The following is a 22,513-nucleotide window of genomic DNA, read 5'->3' as shown; positions in this document are numbered from 1 at the left end:
CCGCCAATAACACCGTAAACTTCAAGTTCAAGAGCCCCGGAGTGTCTCCACCTTAGCCGTACCGTACCCCGTCAGTACTAGGGATCCAGGATTTTCGCGCAAAATCGTAATCCTTAATTACATTACAAGTTTTTATTTAACTTGCCCTGTTTGTAATTCTTGTTGTGTCAATTCTTGTAAGTTCATTTTGACCCACTTCCAGTTTCATGACTTGAAATTTGGTGTAACATGTGTAAGTTGGATGACAATCCTAGTAAATTTAACAAAAAGTACAATCAGCAAAAAAATACTTTTATTTTATTAAACAGAATCTTTATTAAAGTATTATGCATGTGTGAAATCGTATAATGCATGTTGTTGTTTGTGTGTACAGCTGTCGCGGGCACAGGCTCGGTGACGCAACGCGACATCGTTTCACACGTGTGAGCGGGGACGCGGCGCGGCTAGCACGATGTGGGCGTCTCAGTCACAATAAGTTAAAACGTTGGAAATGTTATATACACCTATTTGAGTTTAAGATAGAAGACGGTCAGCCAATCCTTCTAATAATATAAATACTAAATACGAAAGTTTGGAACCTCTTCAAGCTAAAACGGCTGCACAGAATTGGATGAAATTTATTATGTAGATAGCAGGACTTCAGGAATAACACATATTTACACATTTTGTTTAATAATTATGACCTATTGCATGAATACATGTTCATTGTATAATTGATCATCAAGATGAGAATGAATAGGTCAGTATTAAAATAAATATCCTGGTGACAATAATTGTATCATGCTAGCCACGTTCAGGTGATGCGTACGCGTCACTTGTCGTAATAGTAGAGTAAGTGTTCCATTCCAAGCGACATGGAAAGATCCAGTTTAATAAAATTAAGGCCGGCTCCACACGTTGGCACCAACGTTGGCCCCAAGCGGGACGCGGTTATAAAGTGGAATGAGGTGGATACATTGGATGAATATACAGGATGGAAAGTTGAGATGGGGCAGCAATACTGGGTTAAGACACTAACTTTATTTAAAATGTTCAGTTTTTAGTTTTCTACATACTGTTTAATTTTCTTTAAGCATAAAGGATTCATATTCGTAAAAAAACAACATGCGAAAGTTTCACTGCAAATTATTAGGTACCCTACAAACTGTATGGAAAAAGTTTTCTTTGATTTGTGGGTGTTCTAGTACTCTAACTTTAGTTGGTCTCAAAGAGTGTTTTAATCCTTGATAGAAATGGAACCGATTGGCATAAAAAAGTCAAATCTGTCGATTTTCCCTCTGACTGTAGGTACATTTTATCAAAAATCTGTGAATGTTGATTGTCATCACTCAAAAAGTTAGTATAGGTCTTCTAAGAGGATTTTCGCGTAGCAGGAAGGGATCTAGTGGCTGCCCTATCTCAACTTTCCATCCTGTATACATCTCATTCCACCGTATAACCGAGTTCCGCTTCGGGCCAACATTGTCGCCAACGTGTGGAGCCAGCCTAAGCAAAATTTGATGCATATCCTATTTTTTTCTATTTTGGAAATGTATAAGGTCTTGCAATTACAACTATATATTCAAGAATTTAAATGTTCTGAACTGTAAAAATTATGTTCGGTACTTCTACACCTAAAGGGTGGATATAAATTAAATGATATTGTAACGGATAACTCACGTCTTTAACCGAGTTTAGCTCAACATGTTTCGGGCTATTTGGATATAAATTGGTGTCAAGTGCCAATTTAAGTTAAATCTATTAGAAAAATTTACAGCATGATATCTATGAAATGGAACTTTAGATTGCATCTTCTATTTTATCATAGCCCATTATTTTCTCATACTAGCCTATACTTTTTTAATGCTAATCTTAATTTCATCAAACAGCAAATATTTTGCAATTCCAAGAAAACCTGTAAAACCCCAATTAAAGAATATTTTAGAAAAACTAGATTGTATGCAAACCTAATTTAAAGAAGAAACCTTGACATCCATAATTAATTGATGCAAATTGATAAAAGTATATTGCAATTTGTAGCATTTGCATGCTTTGAATGAATTCTGTTGCGAGAATTAATAATGAAGCTTTACTATTCTCATTTTGAGTACTATGGCAAATAATTTGTTTAGGAAAGGACTTTGTTTAAAATAACTACGTGTTAAACAGCCCCAGGCATCCCAGCGTTCTCCTAGCTAGCGGTATCGCAAGACATGGTACAATTTGTACAATTGAACGCTCAGGCCACAGCATACATGCCTATTTGGAGCTACAAATGTGTATTTCTTTTACAACACAACAACAACTTGATTTTTATTGTCAACAATCAGGACAATAAACACACTAGAAAACATTACAATTTTATTGCAATACTAGCCCTGCAAGGGCAAGGAAAGGAAAGGAAAGGTCCTAACCTATTGCCATTGACTGTGTCTATGAAGAATTTATTTGTCGCTATACTGTGGGAATTATGCAATGTTTGAGGATAAAAAGTAAAAAGTAATCAATGTGTCTAATTCTGTTCAAACCTTTTTACGTGATTAGTAAGATATTTGCGATTGTAGGATGTTCAGTAAGATTTATTAAACCATTAACTTAATCAATAGCAGAAATAATCAGTTATGCAGACAAAGTATTAAAATATTGTACAAATTCAACTGTTATGTAGTTCTGTTAACTTTGGCCGATCCAAAGTAGGTACTTATGTCAAAGTAATAATACCTCATATGAAGACATTAAAATTAAACTGTCATAAATGTTTTAGTACCTTCAATAATTTATTAGTTTTCTTATACCTTCATTACTAATAAAATGAGTATTTGGTCACACATCATGCTTGGGACATTAGTATTATAACTTTTACTAAGAATACTGGGCCACTAAGTGTAAGGTCAGCCTTATAGTCTGATTAAATTTCAGGATGTTTTAGTACTTACCTGGAACTTCTCAAAGTGTTCCCGCTCTGCGTCCAAACTATTTTTCTTAAGCTGAAGAACCCGAGGTAGCGACAACGAAGCCATGGGTCCAATACATACGAGTCTTCGGCAGCAGAAAAATCCAAGAACACTATTTATTTTTTAAATAAAGCAGCCTAAACTTATTTAGAGGTCTGAACACGTAATTCACAGAATTTCTATATAGTAGTAGTAAGTATAAAACCAGCACTTATTTATTTTGATATACTTATTTATTTGCAATCAAAACCAAAACAGTTCCGTATTATTCAAACTTATCATGCATCTTTCTTTATATCATACACTTTCCTTCCTAATAATCACAGGCTATTGCAGTTGGATTGACGTCCGAAACCCAGAACACACGCAACAAAACGCAGCAACAGACGACAGATATTGCAAGCAGGGCTTGTTAACGTTACCAAATTCACACTATAAGTAACGTTAAATAACGGTAAAAATCATAAAAATACCTAGTACCGGTATTAAAATTTAACGTTAATTGATAACTTAACATTATTTAACGTTACCTAATTACCGTTATTTTTACCGGTAAATTTACTTTACATTGTAGGGCTTGTTAACGTTACCCAATTCACATTATTATAACGATACCGAAGTAACACTATCGGTAATTTTTGCTATGCTACCGAGTGTTGCCAATTTAGCGCGTGCATACTCGCTCGATAAATGAGGATAATTTGCCATTTAACGTTACCCAAGCTCACCGGTAAATAGTAAAATAAATACCGTTAAAACGATTTAACGATACTTTTGAATTAACGTTAATTTAATGAATAGCTGATAACGTTACCATTTTTTTTTACCGGTAAAAAGTTGTATAAGTAACGGTAAATCGTTTAACGTTAATTATCATTTAACGTTAAATCGGTTTGACAGTTGGTAACGTTACCACTTTTTAACGGTATTTAAAGCCCTGATTCAGACATTGGAGTCCAATGATTGGACAGACATGATGGATGACAGTAGACAGTATATTATATTTTTCCATTCACTCACTACTCAGTCGGTCATTTACTCAATGTTGTCACTCTACTAACTTTTTGGTAGATCTATCTATTTCGCCTCCGTTCTACCTATCTACCACCCTTGGCCTCTTTATTTTTCTATTTTTTTTTTGAGGCTTTAGTGCACCTGTGTGACTATGTCAGCCTCATTGAAAGACGCGATGTCCACAGTCATCAAACACTCCTATTGCGATGTCCAGATTATCTGGCTGCAAAGGAGTGCTTGATGAACCTGTAAATTCGTACTGCATCTTCCGATACCGGACCACTCAAAATAATATTCACTGCACCATTGAACAGGTCCAAATCACTCAAATACCTCTCGCGGATATCCTTGGTCAATACACATTCCACCAAAAAATGTATTAAGTCGTCAATCTTATTACAATCCGTGCACATGGGGGATTAAACTACTTTCATCATATTTAAAAATGTATTCAATGTAACATGCCCTGACCCTTGGCCTCTAATCTACCTATTTTTTAAAATATTACGATTGTAAACAATTTACCACGCGTGTAATGAAATGTTACTTACTTACTATCGAATTTAGCCTATCTTGTAATTTCAGCACTTAAAACGGAACGCGTTAATCAAGTGGAGATCCTATGTCTGAACATGACTTAACATGAGATTATTTAATAAGAATATGGATAAACTAAACATCACGAATAAATAATTTAAAACATTTTATGCGCATTTTTAATCATTAAAAATGGATTAACCTTGAGTTGGTAGGTATACCTATTTTCCATTTCAAATTATACCAATTTCTACTAATTTTTGTATTCTGTTCTACCGTTTTTCCAAAATAGTATGTGACAACACTGCATTTACTAGCTTGCTGTCATTGTCATTTTTGTTCCGGTAAACGCTGATAGAAATTTTGTTTGGTGCACGTTCATTTTCTAACAGCGTCGTGGTTTCAACTGATTTTATATCTCAATAGAAGTGCACAATGGAATTCCTTGAGTACAACGATGTCTCTGCTGAGATTAAAGGCGCTATGGTATTGCAAACACCCATATTTCATCCATGATTTCTCCCGCTAATATCAGCTGCTTTTTATAAGAACTAATTTTTCTTCTGCAGGTTCCTGGGAGATTAAAAATGACTGATCAGAATATAATATTCAAAAACAGCAAGACAGGCAAAGTAGAACAGATTACAGCAAATGATATTGAGCTTGTCAATTTCCAGAAGTTTGTTGGTTCGTGGGGATTGAGAATATTTCTGAAAAACGGCACTTTACACAGATATGGAGGTTTCAAGGAGGGGGTGAGTATTCAATTATATTCTATTGCACCCATTACTTTTGATTTAGCTGTTTCTGATCATGATTATAAACTATACCTTCACAAGCTTGTGCATGACACTTGGTGGTTAGAGTAAAGCAAAGAGGGTCCCGACTACACAGGTTAGGTTAGGTTAGAGAGTTAAAGTTATATATGGGACCCCCTTTGCTTTAAGCGGACCTACTTGGTACAACCCTGTTGCAGTCAGCATTTGCAGCTCTTATCAAAACAGGGTTCCACCGAGTGCCACCTACAAACTTGTTTTGGTATACACTTCATATTCATTCTTTATTCTGTTTGGACTAAAAAGTGTAATGGTAGTGAAATAACTGTTTTAATATTCACTTCCAAAATATAATAAGAGTAGGCATTCTTATTTAACTATTATTTTGGATTGGCAAACAAAACTCAATAAACATAAACCAGCTTCATATGCTGTTAACTCCCTAGAAACACATTTAATCTGAACAAGCCTTTCTTTTCCAATTTGTTATAAGGTTCAATAACATTTTTATTCAATAAAAATGCACACATTGTTGGCACTAGAACAGCCTATGATTTAGTGGTATTTTTAATTAGCTTACAAAAAGGCACTTGTAAGTCCTGACTTTTTTAACATATATAGTTCTGCAGACCAAGCCAAGAATTCCCAGTTTTACGATTTTGATAATTACTTCAACAAGTTTTGAAAAATTTGTACTCCACATAGATGTACATTGGCAGTTATTCTTACAATTGATTTGTACTTTATGAAGTATGCAAGGACTTAAGAGCTTAAAATAAAATATAATTTCAACTACAGGAACAGGATAAGGTAGCTAAATTCTTCAAGTCCAACTACAACAAGGACATGTTAGAAAAGGAGCTGTCCTTAAAGGGCTGGAACTGGGGCACGGCCAAGTTCAACGGAGCTCTGCTCAGCTTCAACATCGGCTCACACACAGCCTTCGAAATACCCCTCCATTATGTATCTCAGTGTAATACGGGCAAGAACGAAGTTACACTGGAATTTCATCAGGTAATATTTTGTTAAAAAAAAAATCATCTATTCAAGTTACAATATATTTTTTATAGTTTCCCAAATAGTGGATTGTAACCTGCCAGTAAAATTCGAAAAACGGGTTGCAGCATAAAAGCTGTTCTGTTTTTATTTATTTTATTTATTAATTCAAAATAAAGACAACAAATGGTCCAAGAGTTAGTAAACATGAAAATACTTAAGAAAACTATAAACTATTTTACTTTCGTCATGTTTATTAACTGATATCACACAGTTAATCAAAATATATTTGTACATAAATTTCAGAATGATGACACCCCAGCGTCTCTCATGGAGATGAGGTTTCATATCCCCACCAATGAGCTTGCTGGTGACATGGATGCTGTAGAAGCCTTCCACCAACAGGTCATGAACAAGGCCAGCGTTATTTCTGTATCTGGAGATGCCATTGCAATCTTCCGGGAGCTGCAGTGTCTTACTCCTCGGTGAGAATTAATATTATAATCAGTTAACACTGTCCAGGCCCATACATGGAAAAACTATGATTACAGAAGTTTTACCCAATTCCACACTGGACCATTTTTAACTGGTAGTTAATGATACCAATTATCTGACCGGAAATCTAGGCAATATACCAATACAGTTAATTACACACAGTTCATTGTCATACAATGGAAAAATTTTAGACTATTTTTAACTACCAATTTTAAGGTGACTTACCAAGGTAAATTCTAAAATGAGCCTTGCTAACCACTAGTTTAATTTGAATGAAGATTTATAAAGTAACATGTTTAGTTTATTTAGTAGATTACAAATAGGTATGAATAATACATATTGCATAAGTACTTTAATTATGGTGCAATGATTATTCAAAGACTTTCAAACATAAACTCCTTGAAACATCCCATTACAACAAAAAAGAAGCCGCACAATACTTAAACTGATCCCTTACGTAATAGGAAGCCGCATATACCTGAATATCGATCCGATTATATTAAACTATATGGTTGATATGTTCGAGATCGAAATTAAGGGTTGAGTATCACCCTATATTGGCCTATATGGTTGACATAGTTGAATTGAAATTATAGGGTTGCGTGAAAATAATGTTACATCAATTTTGGCCATATTAAAAACCTCCACCAAAATGTGTAAAATTATCCATGCCCCCTTCCCCCCTAGACAACAGTGTTTCAGTCAGCACTGGTGACGTCTGCTAGTGACTTTATGTTCAAAGTATATAAAACAATGACAAAAAAACCTAATAACTTCCTTTCCTTTACAGTGGTCGCTACGATATAAAAGTATTCCAAACTTTCTTTCAACTCCATGGTAAAACGTTTGACTACAAGATCCCAATGTCAACGGTGCTCCGCCTGTTCCTGCTGCCCCATAAGGACACCCGTCAGATGTTCTTTGTAGTATCCCTAGACCCCCCCATAAAGCAAGGTCAGACTCGGTACCATTATTTGGTGCTGCTTTTTGGTATAGAAGAGGAGACCAGTTTAGAATTGCCGTTTACTGAGTAAGTATAGCAAAATTTACTTAACTTATACATAACATTTAACTAACAGTAAAAAAAAAAAAAAAAATCTATATTACTTGTCTCTACTGGTACAATCTGTCACTGGCCAATAAGATGAGTAAGACATCCAACAAGGCCAGGTATACTTACTATAAATAGAAATAGGAAATAGCAAAGAGGTTAATGGACTTCACAAGGGACCATAGAGCTGGCTGCTTCCTTGACAAAGAATTAGCTTAGCTATTGAAAGAGGGAGTGCTATGAACCTTGCCTAAGAGGACTTCTTTTAATATTTTTTTTATTTTTGCACCTTTATGGTAGTTGTACAGATATATGTATTTATAATTTTATTATCAATATTGTATTTTCAATACGAGTGATATGTTATGACATTGGTTTTAATTAAATAAATATCATGCATGGGACACTTGACACCAATTGACCTAGTCCCGAACTACGCAAAGCTTGTACTATGGATACTAGGCAATGAACATACTTAATAAAAATAAAAAGCCTATATTAGCCCTGTCTCTTCTGCACATTATATAGAGTAGTGTTAGTGTTGTTAGTGAATGGTTCTTAATACCTAGTGTTAGTATGATTACTTTCATTTTTTTTTCTTCTGAGACTTGGGCCCCTTTTTGAGTGAAGGCCTCCTCCATCTTCTTCCACAGCTCTCTGTCTTTGGCAGTACTTGTCCAGTCGGTTCCAGCGATTTTTACAATGTCATCAGTCCATCGCATCACTGGTCTTCCAACCTTCCTTTTGCCTGCACATACTTACATTAAATAAATAAATACATATCAAACATCCAGGACCCAAGTCAAGTTCTCCAAACACTTGGCCATCCGGTCGTCAAATTATATGTAAAGGGTACGCGGTACAATCCTCTTTTGTTTTTTCAGGGAAGAATTAAAAGAAAAATATGAAGACAAGATTTCAAAAGAACTCTCTGGCCCCACATATGAAGTTCTAGCCAAAATAATGAAGGTAATCATCAACAGAAGAGTCACGGGACCTGGTGATTTTCTAGGGTATGTATTTTTTTTTTCACTAGCACTAAAGACAAAAAAGGAAAAAGATTACTAACTAACAAGTGGTAGCAGCCGCTTCCTTAGCGCTATTTGAGACAAGCATTATTATGTGCATCTACAACAACATTATTATTGTATTATAATAATAAAAAACTATTGTATATATATAACTTCTTTTGACACTTCCAGGACAGTTCATTCTGTTACTTACACTTTTCAGAAATCTTTTTATTGATCATGTTACACTTACGACCGTTTGCACTTTTCCTCAGAGAAAATAGACTTTCGCCTTTCACTATACATACTGGTAACAGACAATTAATAGATCTCTATTCTGTACGCTGCGGCCAAGACTGTGGCTTAATGTTATTCAGCAAAAACACCAAATGTAATATTTCTAGTTCCTAATAACATCCTCTATGTTGCAGGCACCACAAGACGCCGGCGATAGCGTGCTCCTACAAGGCGGCAGCGGGCTACTTGTACCCCCTGGAGAAAGGCTTTATCTATGTACACAAGCCGCCCGTGCATATTCGTTTCGAGGAGATCGCTTCCGTCAACTTCGCGCGTGGTGGCGCTTCTTCTACCAAGTAAGTAAACCGCCATATATACAGGGTGGAAGGATCGAGTGCCACATGGTTGGGAATTAAAATATTGGAACAAGCTTCCTGGGCCAGTGTTTCCGGAGCGATACAGCTTAGGGATCTTTAAAAAACGAGCCTATCAGTCTCTTAAAGGGCCGGCAACGCACCTGTGATACCCCTCGTGTTGACAGGTGTCCATGGGCGGTGGTGATTGCTTCCCATCAGGTGACGCTCATGCTCATTTTCCCCCTTATATAAAAAATAGCACATTCTGTATAAAGGAGACTTCCTTTATTTACAAAATATCTGCAGTTTTGGATTATTGAAAAATAGTCTGTTTTAATCGAGACTCGAACCCATCAGATACGACAACAATAAAATGCCGTATTTTATGATGCAGATCGAAAGAGTTACTTATAAGGTTCATTTATCACCAATTAACATGTACATTTGAAAATAACAGAAGACCATGATAACCTAACTAAAAAGTTCGAAACAGTGAACCCATCTCAATTCCACTCTATAACTTTGTGTGTTGTCTTAACTTTAACTAAATGATTACAGGTCGTTCGATTTCGAGATTGAGCTAAAGTCTGGCAGCGTTCACACATTCAGCAGCATCGAGAAGGGCGAATACGACAAACTGTTTGACTACATCACCTCTAAGAAGCTGCACGTCAAGAATACTGGAAAGAACGTAAGGGACATTGTTTGTGAGCGTATTAGTGTCATTAACATGAAGCGTAACGTGACAGAAAGTTGTAGTATATATATATATTGATGCACACTTTGTTATTTGTATATGCTCCTACCACCCAAATTTTAAACCAACCTTTTAAAAGCTATATACTTATAAAAAGGAGTTCGAGTCTTTATTCAGTCTTAGGGGCTGTTTCACCATCCATTGATTAGTGTTAACTGGCGGTTAGGTGTGATACCGTCTCTATTTGTTTTGTTCGAATAGACGGAGACGGCATCACATTTAACCGTCGGTTAACGCTAATCAATGGATGGTGAAACAGCCCCTTAGTCTAATAAAACCTTGAAGGAAGGATATATAGAAGTCGGTTTTTCGTCACAAAGTTCGTCAATAATTTTAGTACTTTTAGACTAATGACAGATTTTAGTCTTGGTTTTCCTTAAAACATACCAAAGCAAACTGGTCTAAGCACATTTCGTGTACACAACTTTTGCCATACGTTTACATAATAAATTTTGGTAACTCAGTGGGAATCGAGTAGTTTAGTACCACACTCCAGCCACTAACTGGCGGCTTTGATTCTGAAACTACGTATGGCGTTTAGCGCGCCGTCTCTCTTTAAAGTATTGCTTGAGAAAGAGACGGCACGCTAGAACCGTGCGGTTGGCCGCATAGTAACCTAGCGTAACGTGACGTAACTTGTGAATAACGTCCGACAAACACACTGAAACACTTGACACCCATTGATTAATTTTATTTGAGGGATAAATGTGATGCCGTCTCCGTCTATTCGAACAAAACAAACACAGACGGCATCACATTTATCCGTCAAATAAATTTCAATGGATGGTGAAACAGAGGGTTAACATTGCAATCTTTTGTTGTTATTCCAGGACAAAGCCCTATACGACGATGACTTCGGCGACTCGGACACTGAGAAGGAGCCGGACGCGTATCTCGCGCGCGTGAAAGCCGAGGCGAAGGAACGGGACTCCGACGACAGCGACGATGAAAGCACCGATGAAGACTTCAACCCCGACAAGGCTAAAGAGAGCGACGTTGCGGAGGAGTAAGCCTTTTTTTTTTATCGCAGGTTTTCTCTCGTGAACCTTTATGCCGGGATTTCTAAATTCCCATGGGAATTCCCGAAAAATTTCATAACAGTATTCATTTGCGTTGTGTGGAAATCACCTGTGAAAAATCATGTTTCTAGATTTAGCGGTTGAGATTTTGGAATTTTAGGTGCGTAGGTCCTGATGCCGTGGAAATTTTGAGATAAAAAGTAGCTTATGAGTTGTTCCTATAATCTATCTACGTAGGTACCAAATTTCAACCAATTCCATCTAGCCGTTTGACACGAAAGAGTAACAAACACACTGACAAACTTTCGCATTTACCTATATAATATTAGTAGAAGGATATGTAAGCATTCAAGAAAGTTCTCTTGTGTGTGCCAGCACAAGCAAACTCTTCACCGGTATATTTCAGCTACAATCTGTCTGTCTGATTGTCGCCTCACTGAATCAAGCTCTTTACAAGCATGCGAACGAAATTCGTATAAATGTTCAGTTTGATGCTGTTTCATCTGGATAGCTGAAATTGTAACCTGCGAATCAACATAAATACGATAATAGCTTATAGAAACATTAAGGGCCTGTTTCACCACTTGTCGACTAACTTTAAGTGTCAGATAAAAGTAATGCCGTCTTTGTTTATTCGGAAACATCACTGATATCCGTCACTTAAAGTTAGTCGACAAGTGGTGAAACAGGCCCTATCACTTCATTTTTGAAGCCTGATGGCGGGTGTATTGTATTTTGAAACACAGTGCGTGTCTCAAACATTATTTAACAATATCTTTAGGTACGACACCAATCCGTCATCTTCGGAGGACTCGGACGGATCCAATGCGTCGACCGACAGCAAAAAAGAGAAGAAGAAAGAAAAGAAGGAAAAGAAACCCAAAAAAGCAATAACTATCGTAAGTAGCACTTTTGATTTGTTTTCTCTATTTACTAGTTTTATTGCGATAACGTGAAAATTGGGCAATGTAACCATAATTACCTTATTCGATTAATAGTAACTGTTTTTAATTAATTTTGAGATTAATTGTAATGTTTTCAACATAAGTCCATGTCATTAAACAATAATTCGATCGAAATAAAGTCAATGAAGTGAAAAATGGCCTGAGACCATAATTCGGCACGACTAAAAACATACAATAAACAAAAACAGTAGGACAACTTAAAGTTAATCTTACATTACCCACCACATACATTATATTGCTTACCTTGGATAAGCTCTATATACCAGTGTTTTCTGTACTGCTTACTTATGTATTGGTGTTCAATAAAGAAAGGGCGAGGGGCTGTTTCACCACCCATTGATTAATTTTATTTGACGGATAAATTTGTTGCCGTGTCTACGTCTATTTGAACAAAACAAACAGAGACTGCGTCACATTTATCCGTCAAATAAAATTAATCAATGGATGGTGAAACAGGGGGTAATTATATTGATTACCATCATGTGTGATTGTGGTCAAACTCAAGCCTATTTAAAAAAAATACCTTGCTTTTATCTGAAGTGACAGGACATAGATCGGCAAATAAAACAGTTGAAGTTTACTCCTAAGTGACATTTATCCGATTCGTAATCCAATCACCTGTGAAAAAAATACAATTCAAATTTTCAGTCGGAAGCCCCACGAAAACGCAAGGAAAAATCCAAGAAAGAGAAAGACGTGAACGCGCCCAAGCGCGCCGCTACGGCTTTCATGCTGTGGCTTAATGAAAACCGCAAGAAGATAACCGAAGACAACCCTGGTATCAAGGTCACGGAGATCGCCAAGAAGGGCGGCGAGATGTGGCGCGACCTGAAGGATAAATCGGTCAGTATACTTTATGGATAAAAAATCAGGCATTGCACATCTAGGCCTTGTTTCGGAAAGCTTCCAAGTCTAATAATATGTGTGTTTTGTCTCGTAAATTACATGAGAAAATGAAACAAAACACTTATATTATTAGAGTATTATGCTTCGAGAAACGAGCCCTGGGCTCTATTTCTCGAAACTTATTAGTAATATATGAGTAATCAAATAATATGAGTTCATGACGAATATTTTTACAAGTTTTAGTGTGTAAATATTTGTCTCTACGGTAATAGTTATGTCTGTCTAGTTAGTCATAGAATAACAAATATGCTTTACATGCTCTACTGTAGCTGCCACTTCGCCATGAAAAATATTTAAATTATCGTTAATTTACTAACATTTTTGTGGTGCACGCAAGTTGAGAGAAAACAAATCCATTTAAAAGGACCACAATTTGAATATGGTTTCTTTAAAAAATGACTAATTTCCTCATATTGCTTTTTCAATATATACAGGAATGGGAAGAGAAAGCGAACAAGTCCAAAGAAGAATACAACCAGGCGATGAAGAAGTACAAGGAAAGCGGCGCCGCTGACGAATTTAAACAGAAGAAAAAGCAAGCAGCCAAGGAACAGAAGGCAGCAGAGAAGAAGAGTAAGGCTCCTCCAAGCAAGAAACCTAAAACTTCCAGCGCAGGCACTGGTTCTGGCAAGTTCACCAGCAAAGAGTACATAGAGGATGATGACAGCTCATCGGATTCTGATGGTGATAAGAAGAAAAAGGATTCTAAGGATGTGAGTATGGAATAAGTGTTTTGGTGCTTGCTGGGTGGGTTAACATAAGAAACAATTTAAATATATTTAGAATAAATTTTCGTTAAAAAACCAACCTTATCTATATTATTATAAGTATTATAACTCAATGAAGTGAATATTGGAACCAGAGACCTTATTGTCCGATACACCATTTCGTTCTGTCACACAGTATAAGACTAATGTATAAAGAGCTGGTAAATGCGATCACAGACGTCAGCGCGTTAGACAATGCAGCCTGAGGTGGCCACTTGATAGTAAAATTATTGTTATTCCTGCATTATTATTTCTGCGTATAAAACATATTATTAAAAAAACATTGCTCAGGGACGATAATAAACGAGATGATCATTGAAGTAGTAAACAGATGTAAAGTCGAACTTACAAACCTCACTAAAAAATATCATGAAAATATTTCATGCCAAGAGTTGATTTGCCATTTGTTTACTATTGGATTGGCCTGTGTGACCAGTGCCCTATTTCATGAAGCTACAAGTTACAATTTACAAGCGGCATCGGCAGTCTTTGTTTAACAGTATGCATTGAAAAGAGACTACCGCTTATGAATTGTAGTAACTTGTAACTTCGTGAAATGGGCCTCTTATTATATCAATATGTTATTTTTTTTTTTCAGAGCAAAGAGTCCAAAAAGGAAAAGCCAAAAGCGAAGAGCTCTTCGTCCGAAGCGTCATCCGGTTCTGCGGATGAGAGCGGGAGCGGCAGCGATTAAAAACTTGTTATAGTTTTAACTGTTTTAAGTATAAATCAGGAAGTTTGGATTATTTCTGTTATAAGTGATAACACTTTTGAAGACACTAGATGTCTGGCTAGTACTTGCGCCAAGTTTGTGGCCCACTTCGTTAGACTCAACTCACATTACAATCTTTATTGGATTAACTCAATGCGATCCAGCCAGTTACATTCAAGGGCGAAGATATCGACACGGCCAAAGTTACAAAAATATGTATACACGACCTTAATATTAAGTGCATAAAGTCGTGTATACATATTTTTGACACTTTAGCCGTGTCGATATCTTTGCACTTGACTGTACAACAATAAGTTTTTTTTTTTGCATTCATTCATATTTCTGCGAAGTACTACACAAGCAGCCGCGATCGGCCTGCCGACCCGTGTGTTGAACTATTAGTCTTAGAATCTTATGTTCGTGTGCGTCAAATTTTGTAATACAAAACAGGTGTCTCAATGATCCTTCCCGAAATCTTAGCTGTACTTTAGACACCTTTTTTCATGGCACTTGCGTTCATTCTGATTCTCATTCAGCTCTCTTGAGCAATTCTTTTATATTTATTTCAGAGATTACGCAAACGGCTCTTAACAATTTCGATGAATGTTGCTATGTGGGGATTTCCATAGGTGAACAATCGCTCTGGCTTGGTCATGCTCTATTTTGTTTTCGAGTCCTATAGTCCGCCGATATTTACTATAATTATGTCAAAAAAAGGCTTTGATGGTGCTAAATCGTAATTATTAACCGTTTCGCCAACAGTCCGTTAGATTTACAAATACAAAATGAAAATGTACACACGTTTTTTGTTAATCATTATGAGGTCCATGTTACAAGTACCTGTAATATGCACATTTTTGTGCAAGTTTCTGCCACACGTAAACTTTATACACACATACGAGCTACGGGCCTGTGTATGCCAGGCCTTATGGTATGTTAAATATAATTAAGTTACACTTGGACGCATCATAAACTTTTAAATAAAACCCTACCAACGCAAGTAATCGGTTTAAAAAAAAACTTATTTATTGTTATACTTGTATAGAAGCATTTTTTACCTGCTTAAGACAGTGAAACATAATCAACTGAAATTACATTAGTTTTGTTCCATGACCTTGACGAATGGTAGTATTCACAATGCGTATTGAATTATTTTCCTTGTTTATTGTTAATCCAAAAGATAACAAAGGTTCATAATTGCAATTCGTAATATTTTAAGTAGAAATCATAATTACTGGTCAAGATGCATGTGAATTTTCTTGTGTTTTTGTGTGAATTTAATTAGTATATAATCCCATTTTAGTTCCGAAATGTAATTTGAAGCTGTGCTTTAAATCTATATGAACTTGAAATTGTATAAATGTATGCGGAGCAACTTAGAAATATATATTCACATTGGAACAGAGACAAAATAAGTTATAACGACATCGAAGGGACAACTCATATTTGGTCGTAACAGCCGATGACGTTGTTATTAAGTACTTATTGAATGTGTGATTAATATACTCGTGTATAAAATAAAACTACATTTTATTTATTTCACGTGAAATTTATAATGAAAAGACATTACGTGATATAATTATAATTTTTCTATATTAATAAAATCTGTAATTTTAGTCTGTTTGGAACACTTCTGTAGTGCGTACGCATTTTGTAGTTCACGCTGAATTTGAATTAATGTATCATCATCATCAAATATAACAAAGCAGCGAGTCTATATTATTTGATTCTGTTTATACGACGATTTTCATAATATTGGAGTACATATTTATAGATGTTTTGATAACCTGGTCTTTTCCAATATAATGATTTTTTTACATAAAACTGACCGTAATTGACTCGTTGAATTGTTATATTATCACTGTTAACAGCATTACTAAGTTGCACCGCACTTTGTGATATTGTTTGTAAACCATTCCTGTTTAACTGATGATCTGTTTCGTATAAATCATTAGCTGTAAATATACTTAGTATATTCATTTACGATTTTGACTAAAACCCAACGACACAAGTAGTAAGGTCGCTAATGAAATGAGTAATGAGTAGGCGGACATACACGTTTCTTATATATGAGCACGACAATAAAATTTTACAGGCTTTTATTTAACTTGCAACTTGAATGTTTGTAAGTTTTTATCTGAAATTTGGCAATCCCGGTAATTCCGGTGATAATACAATAATCTGCTATTGAAATTCTGTTGGACAGGCCAGGATCGTCTCCGCAGGACGGAACTCCTAGACTGTAAATGTATTGATAGTTAATTAATGAACTGTTAATGATGATGATGATAATGATTAATAACATTCTCAAATGCAAATGCTAATATACATACAGGGATTTGATAAGTAATGTAATGAGTAATTTTCTTCAAATCATTTGCATGTGGTAGGACTTTGTGCAAGGTCCGCCCGTATTGCTACCACCATCTTGCTCGCTAATCCTGCCGTGAAGCAGCAGTGCTTGCACTGTTGTGTTTCGGTGTGGAGAGTAAGACAGCCGGTGAAATTACTGGCACTTGAGGTATCCCATCTTAGGCCTCTAGGTTGGCAACACATCTGCAATACCCCTGGTGCTGGTGTGATCTCTTACCACCAGGAGACCCACTTGCTCGTTTGACATCCAGTCGAATAAAAAAAATCATAGAAGTAAGCCTTTGTTTCAACAAAATACCACGATGGCTTTAAGCTATAACAGCATATTCACGATACCGAAAAAACTAAGGAATAGTGGTAGCACCCCTTATCTCCTATTGAAGCCTAAACACAAAAGCAATTAATACGGCAATTTAGCATGTGATTCATCTGATAATAAGTGATAACTTCCGGCAGGCTCAGTCTATGCATGTATACGTATACTAACTTTGGGACCACCGGTATGGGTTCCCGGCCTTGCTAGAAACCGGTACACTCACCGTCACGGTAAGTTCTATGAAATTATTATATCGCTAAAGTCGAACTTTCAAGTTGACAGACACGTCTTGGCAATATTGTTTTATGCCATGCAAACGATTACCAACTTTAGGGCGGTAAACCACATATTTGGCTTATGGTAACTCCCCTTTTGAGACCTCATAACGATGATGCGTTTTACAATCATGGCAATGTATGTAAATATGTATGGGCATTAGCGAGCAGGCATTTAATTCCCATTTAAATGTAATTTGTCATTGTCATTGTAATGTTAAACTTGATTTGGTTAATCGACTGTTCGTAATTTTGTAAGTGTTAAAATATACTCAGCGACACAAAATTCGGTCCACTCTAAATACAAATTTACCTATTACGCTATTAAAATAATTACTTCATACATTTTAGGGTCTGATTTTTTGTCGCTCAGCATAGTTTAAAACAACAGTTTTAATATAACGCCTACTTTTATATCTTGTTTTATTTCTTGATTTATCTGTACGACCGGATGGCCAAGTGGTTAGAGAACCTGACTACGAACCTTGAGGTCCCGGGTTCGATTTCCGGCCCGGGCAGATATTTGTATGAATAGGTAATACGAATCTTTGTTTTCGGGTCTTGGATGTTTTATATGTATTTATCTATATAAGTATGTTTATCCGTTGCCTGGTATCCTAGTACAAGCTTTGCTTAGTTTGTCCCATGTTTTTTTTTTTATTTAACAAATTATTAGCTGCTACGTAAATTAGGTACCGGTCCTAACGCCTTTTCACAAGAGAAAGCTACAGCACTTATCTCAGACGCGCATCTCAGAACTTTTATACCCTTACAAATTTTACTACAATCTTCGTCGTAAACTCACTGCTATTATTACAAGGAAGGGATTGTAGGGCGAAAGTTTTTTCCATACGGACGTTAAAATGGCGCGAAACGAACGCCCCGTCCTAGGTAACCGGTGCAAGCAACGCTCGTTAGAGCATGCGATGGGTTTTTTTTGTGCCACTCGTTTTGTAACCCGAGGGGTCTTGCGGTACTTTACAGGGGTAAATATCATTGCATAAATAGGCCGGTGTCAACACATTTGATACAATTCGTGCACCTTTATGCAAGTAGAAATGTGCACGCATTGAATGATTAAAAAAAATAGGGAAGCAGTGTGAGAATTATCGTTAGACGTTTGGTTATAAAAACGGTTTGGGATTCAAATAAAAAATGGGTTTTTAAAATTCCTGTTAATTTGCTGCCTTTTCTTAAGTAGGTAGGTGGGTACCTAAACGACGAGCCGCAAAAAGTGTATGGTCAATATTATTAGCAAAGAAATATTTGGCGAATGCGGCGAAGACTACCTTCTCCATTGAAAATTAATTACCACAGGGCGTTTATGGTATGGCTTGTGTATGAAAATGGAATGCATAGTTAGCCACTTTGGTAAATAATCTAGAGTGTATATTCTCAGAGGCCTCGGACGCAATATTATGCATACAGCTACTAATATATACTAGTAATAAGTAGGGATGGCCCGAATATACGTTTTATATTCGGTATTCGGCATATTCGGCAGTTTTACCGAATATTCGGCTTAATCATCGAATGTTCGGCAAAGTGGTACTCAAACTTTTTACTGTATTGAGCGCTTTGTATGAGTTGAGTCTTAAATGTGTTACTTTTATGTGGTACCATCAGCCAAATATGTGGTCTACCACCCTAAAGTTGATAATCGTTTGCATGTCATAAAACAATAATTCCAATAGATGTGTCTGTCAACTTGAAAATTCGACTTTAGCGACATATTCATACAATACAATACAATACGATACAATAACTCTTTATTGCACACCAACACAGTAAGCATATTGCACAGTATTCATTTGATAGGAAATTGTTTCAAAATTGATAGACCACTTATTTGGCTGATGGTACAGTGAGACTTTATGTTTTTCTTGGCACTGGAGCTTTATTTCCAATTACAGCAAATAAAAAAGATGGTTATTAATTTAAAATAAAATATAAGTACCTCATTGTAGGCTGTAGCTGTTTTGAGATTAAGCTATTGATACTAATACCTTAATACTAATACTAAAATAATATGATAATATAATCAATCAGGTCTTTCTTGTGAGAAATTAAGCAAGTTTTTTTTTTAATCAAGAGCTGCGTGATTAAATTATCTACAACTACTCTAAAAGTTTTACCGAATATTCGTATTCGGTGAAACCCATGTTCGGCCCATCTCTAATAATAAGCCGTTAAATTCTAGCGAACAGCTCTATGCTAAAATTTATTTATTATTAAAAGGTTCCACCGTGGTACATAAACTAGTTTGTTCGACTGTACAAGATAGCTTAACCAACTAAGAAAAATTATAAACATAGGTATTGTCATTTCATTTCAATGCTCAATATCTCAGAAACGGCTGAATCGGTTTTAATGAGACTTAGCATATTTATCAACTCACTTAAAGATATGATGAATTATTATTTAATTAATTACGATGTTGAATCATCAGCTTACGTGATTACTGTATGTAGGTACCTACTGTAGATAGGTAGGTACGAAGTATTAAGTATGTACTGATTATAGTGGATACTTGTAAAATTAGTCTACAACTGAGATAAGTAGCATTACTACTATTAAAAATGTGAAAGTAACTGTCTGTTACCTCTGTATGCTTAAGCCGTATGAGGATGTTTAAGATCCTGGAAAGGACATATTAGGATAGTTTTTATCTCAGAAAATTCGCCACAGTATTTGACTGTGTAGAGCACAGAGATTGCAGGATAAGCACACCTCTTACCCATCTCTACCTCCTAACGCCCATAGAGCCCTTTATAAAGACTTATTGTAATTTGAACATCAAACGATCATAAATTACAAAGTTTGATGTTCATAAATCAAATATTTGACTTGGGCGTTAGGTACAGTCGAGTTAAAACTTGTGAGCAAAAATTTGGTCAAAAATATCTGAACACGGCTATGTTAACAGCGTAGTTAGAAGCGTGTTCAGATATTTTTGATCAAATTTTTGCTCACAATGTTTATGAACTCGACTGTACTAGTGTTTACCCGCGCCTTTGCACGCCTAAACCATTAGATCTGGAAATTGAATTAAAATTCCGGGATATTGTAAAAAAAAATATTCGACTAGATGGAAAACGAGCAAGTGCTCCTGATGGTAAGAGAACACCACCGCCCATAGACACCTGCAACACCAGGGGGATTGCAGATACGTTGCCAACCTAGAGGCCTAAGATGGGATACCTCAAGTGCCAGTAATTTCACCGGCTGTATTGCTCTCCACGCCGAAACACAACAGGAATCCCATGGGAATTCCCAGGGATGCGCACATACGGCCAACACACTCATCTATTGCATACGGCCCGCCGTAGATGTATGTGCGGCTCGCCAGGGCCAGGACCTAATAAAAATAGCAGCTAAATTATGATATTTTCAGTTGTTTTTATTTGCTGCGGCCCCGCCTTTAGCTTATAATTGTCCGGGGAACCCGCTGGTCCTAATAAGTCTGTCTCTACCGAAAAAAAATCTCTACCGCTGTGTTTAGAGTCTAAACCTAGCGGTAGAGATTTTGAGATCTAATCCCGATCCCGTGGGAATATCGGAATAAAAAGTAGTCTATGTGTTATTCCAGATAGTTCTGCAGCTATCTGCATACCAAATTTCATTTAAATTCGTCCAGCCGTTTTGGCGTGAAGGAGTAACAAACTGGCACACACGCACAAACACACATACAAATTTTCACATTTGTTATATTAGTAGGATTCATCAAAAAGGTTAGATGTATAAATTACGAGAAACCTACTTTACAAACGAAAGATGTCTATGACCAGCAGTTTTAGGCCACAAGTCAAATTAATGCGTGCATCTTATAATATTAGTGATGACAAACAAAGACTCAGGTAAGAAAGTTTGTTATTACTTCACCCTTGCCTTCCCGGTAGATCCCGCATTCAAGGCCCGGCTTTACAACAGATAACGGCCCCAGTTCCCCATGGGAAAAAGTTTAAAGAAATTTGGTTTCATTAGGGCCCCTGGTTAAATAGCTTGGTAATAAAATATAGAAACGGTAGATTTTTTCTACAACTAAAATATGCCCAGTTCGAAAAGATGTGTTCTAGCAAAACCTCTTAGAACACATCTAATACGTCGCTAGACTTGCATATTCGTATAACTTTACATACACAAGTCTGGTCATAATATACTGAGAGGCAAAAAATCTGGCCCTCAAATGTATGCAGTTATATAGGTAATTTTGTATGGAGAGTGAGCCAAATTTTGTGCCGCTCAATAATAGTACATTACGGCATTAAGCCGGGTCTCCACTGAGGTGCGATTTTGAGCCCTGCGTCGTACAAAATCATGCGTCATGCCGCTCGAAGCTCGCTCAGTGGAGACCCTGCTTTACAGATACCTACTCACAGAACGCGGTTAAACTAATGCCCCGGTTATTTGTCAATTTTGATGTACTTAAGCCTTGTTGAAATATTAGACAAAAAGAGGGTTACCTATTGACCACGCATATAGCTTATAGTTATATTATAACGCCATCACTTGGGAGCTATCTCACTCTGGCTAGCGTGTTGCGGTCGTTGTCGTCCTGTCAGCGCCCGCGCACCGTCAACGGATCGTTCACGCAGCGGCGCTGGCCGCACCGCACGCTGGGCGTTACGCAAACGTTGAGTGACATCTAAGTGACATACAGTCAATAAGGAAACTGAATCACGTACCAGGATGGAACCTCTGAGCTACTCAGTAGCGGCGTTAGGGTAGGGCGCGGTGGGGCGACCGCCCAGGGCGCCGGACTTAAAGGGGCGCCTGAAGCCTATACCTTCTAGGAAATTCCTAAAAGTTGGGGGCGCCGTGGAAATCTCGCCCAGAGCTGGAAGTGCTAAAACCGGCACTGTAGCTACTAATGTCATGTTGACATCCCATAGCCAATTTCTAGCTAGATCTAGCCCTCTTTGATCTAGCCACATTTACGAAATAGCTACAAAAAAAATTTAGTGGCCAAATTTTTTAGCCACACTTTCTAGCTACTTACAAAACGTACTTCCGTGCGC

The 22,513-nt window shown here is 36.7% G+C and overlaps 2 protein-coding genes across 2 annotated transcripts in view; one reads left to right on the top strand and one right to left on the bottom strand.

Moving 5' to 3' along the window:
• Positions 1-3,243, bottom strand: part of Hip1 (Huntingtin interacting protein 1) — a 54,880-nt gene extending 51,637 nt beyond the window's left edge. Inside the window, exon 1 of the mRNA XM_074100903.1 lies at positions 2,916-3,243. Coding sequence (XP_073957004.1) covers positions 2,916-2,999 — 84 coding nt within the window. The 5' untranslated portion in view covers positions 3,000-3,243. The remainder of the gene's footprint in view (positions 1-2,915) is intronic.
• Positions 3,244-4,799: 1,556 nt separating this feature from the next.
• Ssrp (structure specific recognition protein) lies at positions 4,800-17,909 on the top strand. The gene is made up of 13 exons (XM_074100897.1): positions 4,800-4,970; positions 5,054-5,239; positions 6,059-6,274; positions 6,563-6,741; positions 7,542-7,781; positions 8,687-8,815; positions 9,244-9,405; positions 9,964-10,096; positions 10,993-11,168; positions 11,963-12,080; positions 12,795-12,989; positions 13,487-13,765; positions 14,418-17,909. Exons 1-13 carry the CDS (start codon positions 4,920-4,922, stop codon positions 14,511-14,513), a joined length of 2,160 nt encoding a protein of 719 aa, XP_073956998.1. The 5' UTR covers positions 4,800-4,919; the 3' UTR covers positions 14,514-17,909.
• Positions 17,910-22,513: the final 4,604 nt, after the last annotated feature.

This window comes from Choristoneura fumiferana, chromosome 17 (genome assembly GCF_025370935.1).
Source record: "Choristoneura fumiferana chromosome 17, NRCan_CFum_1, whole genome shotgun sequence".
Taxonomy (NCBI): Eukaryota; Metazoa; Arthropoda; class Insecta; order Lepidoptera; family Tortricidae; genus Choristoneura; species Choristoneura fumiferana.
The sequence above is the reverse complement of the archived record's forward strand: the minus strand, read 5'-3'. Positions and strand labels throughout refer to the sequence as shown.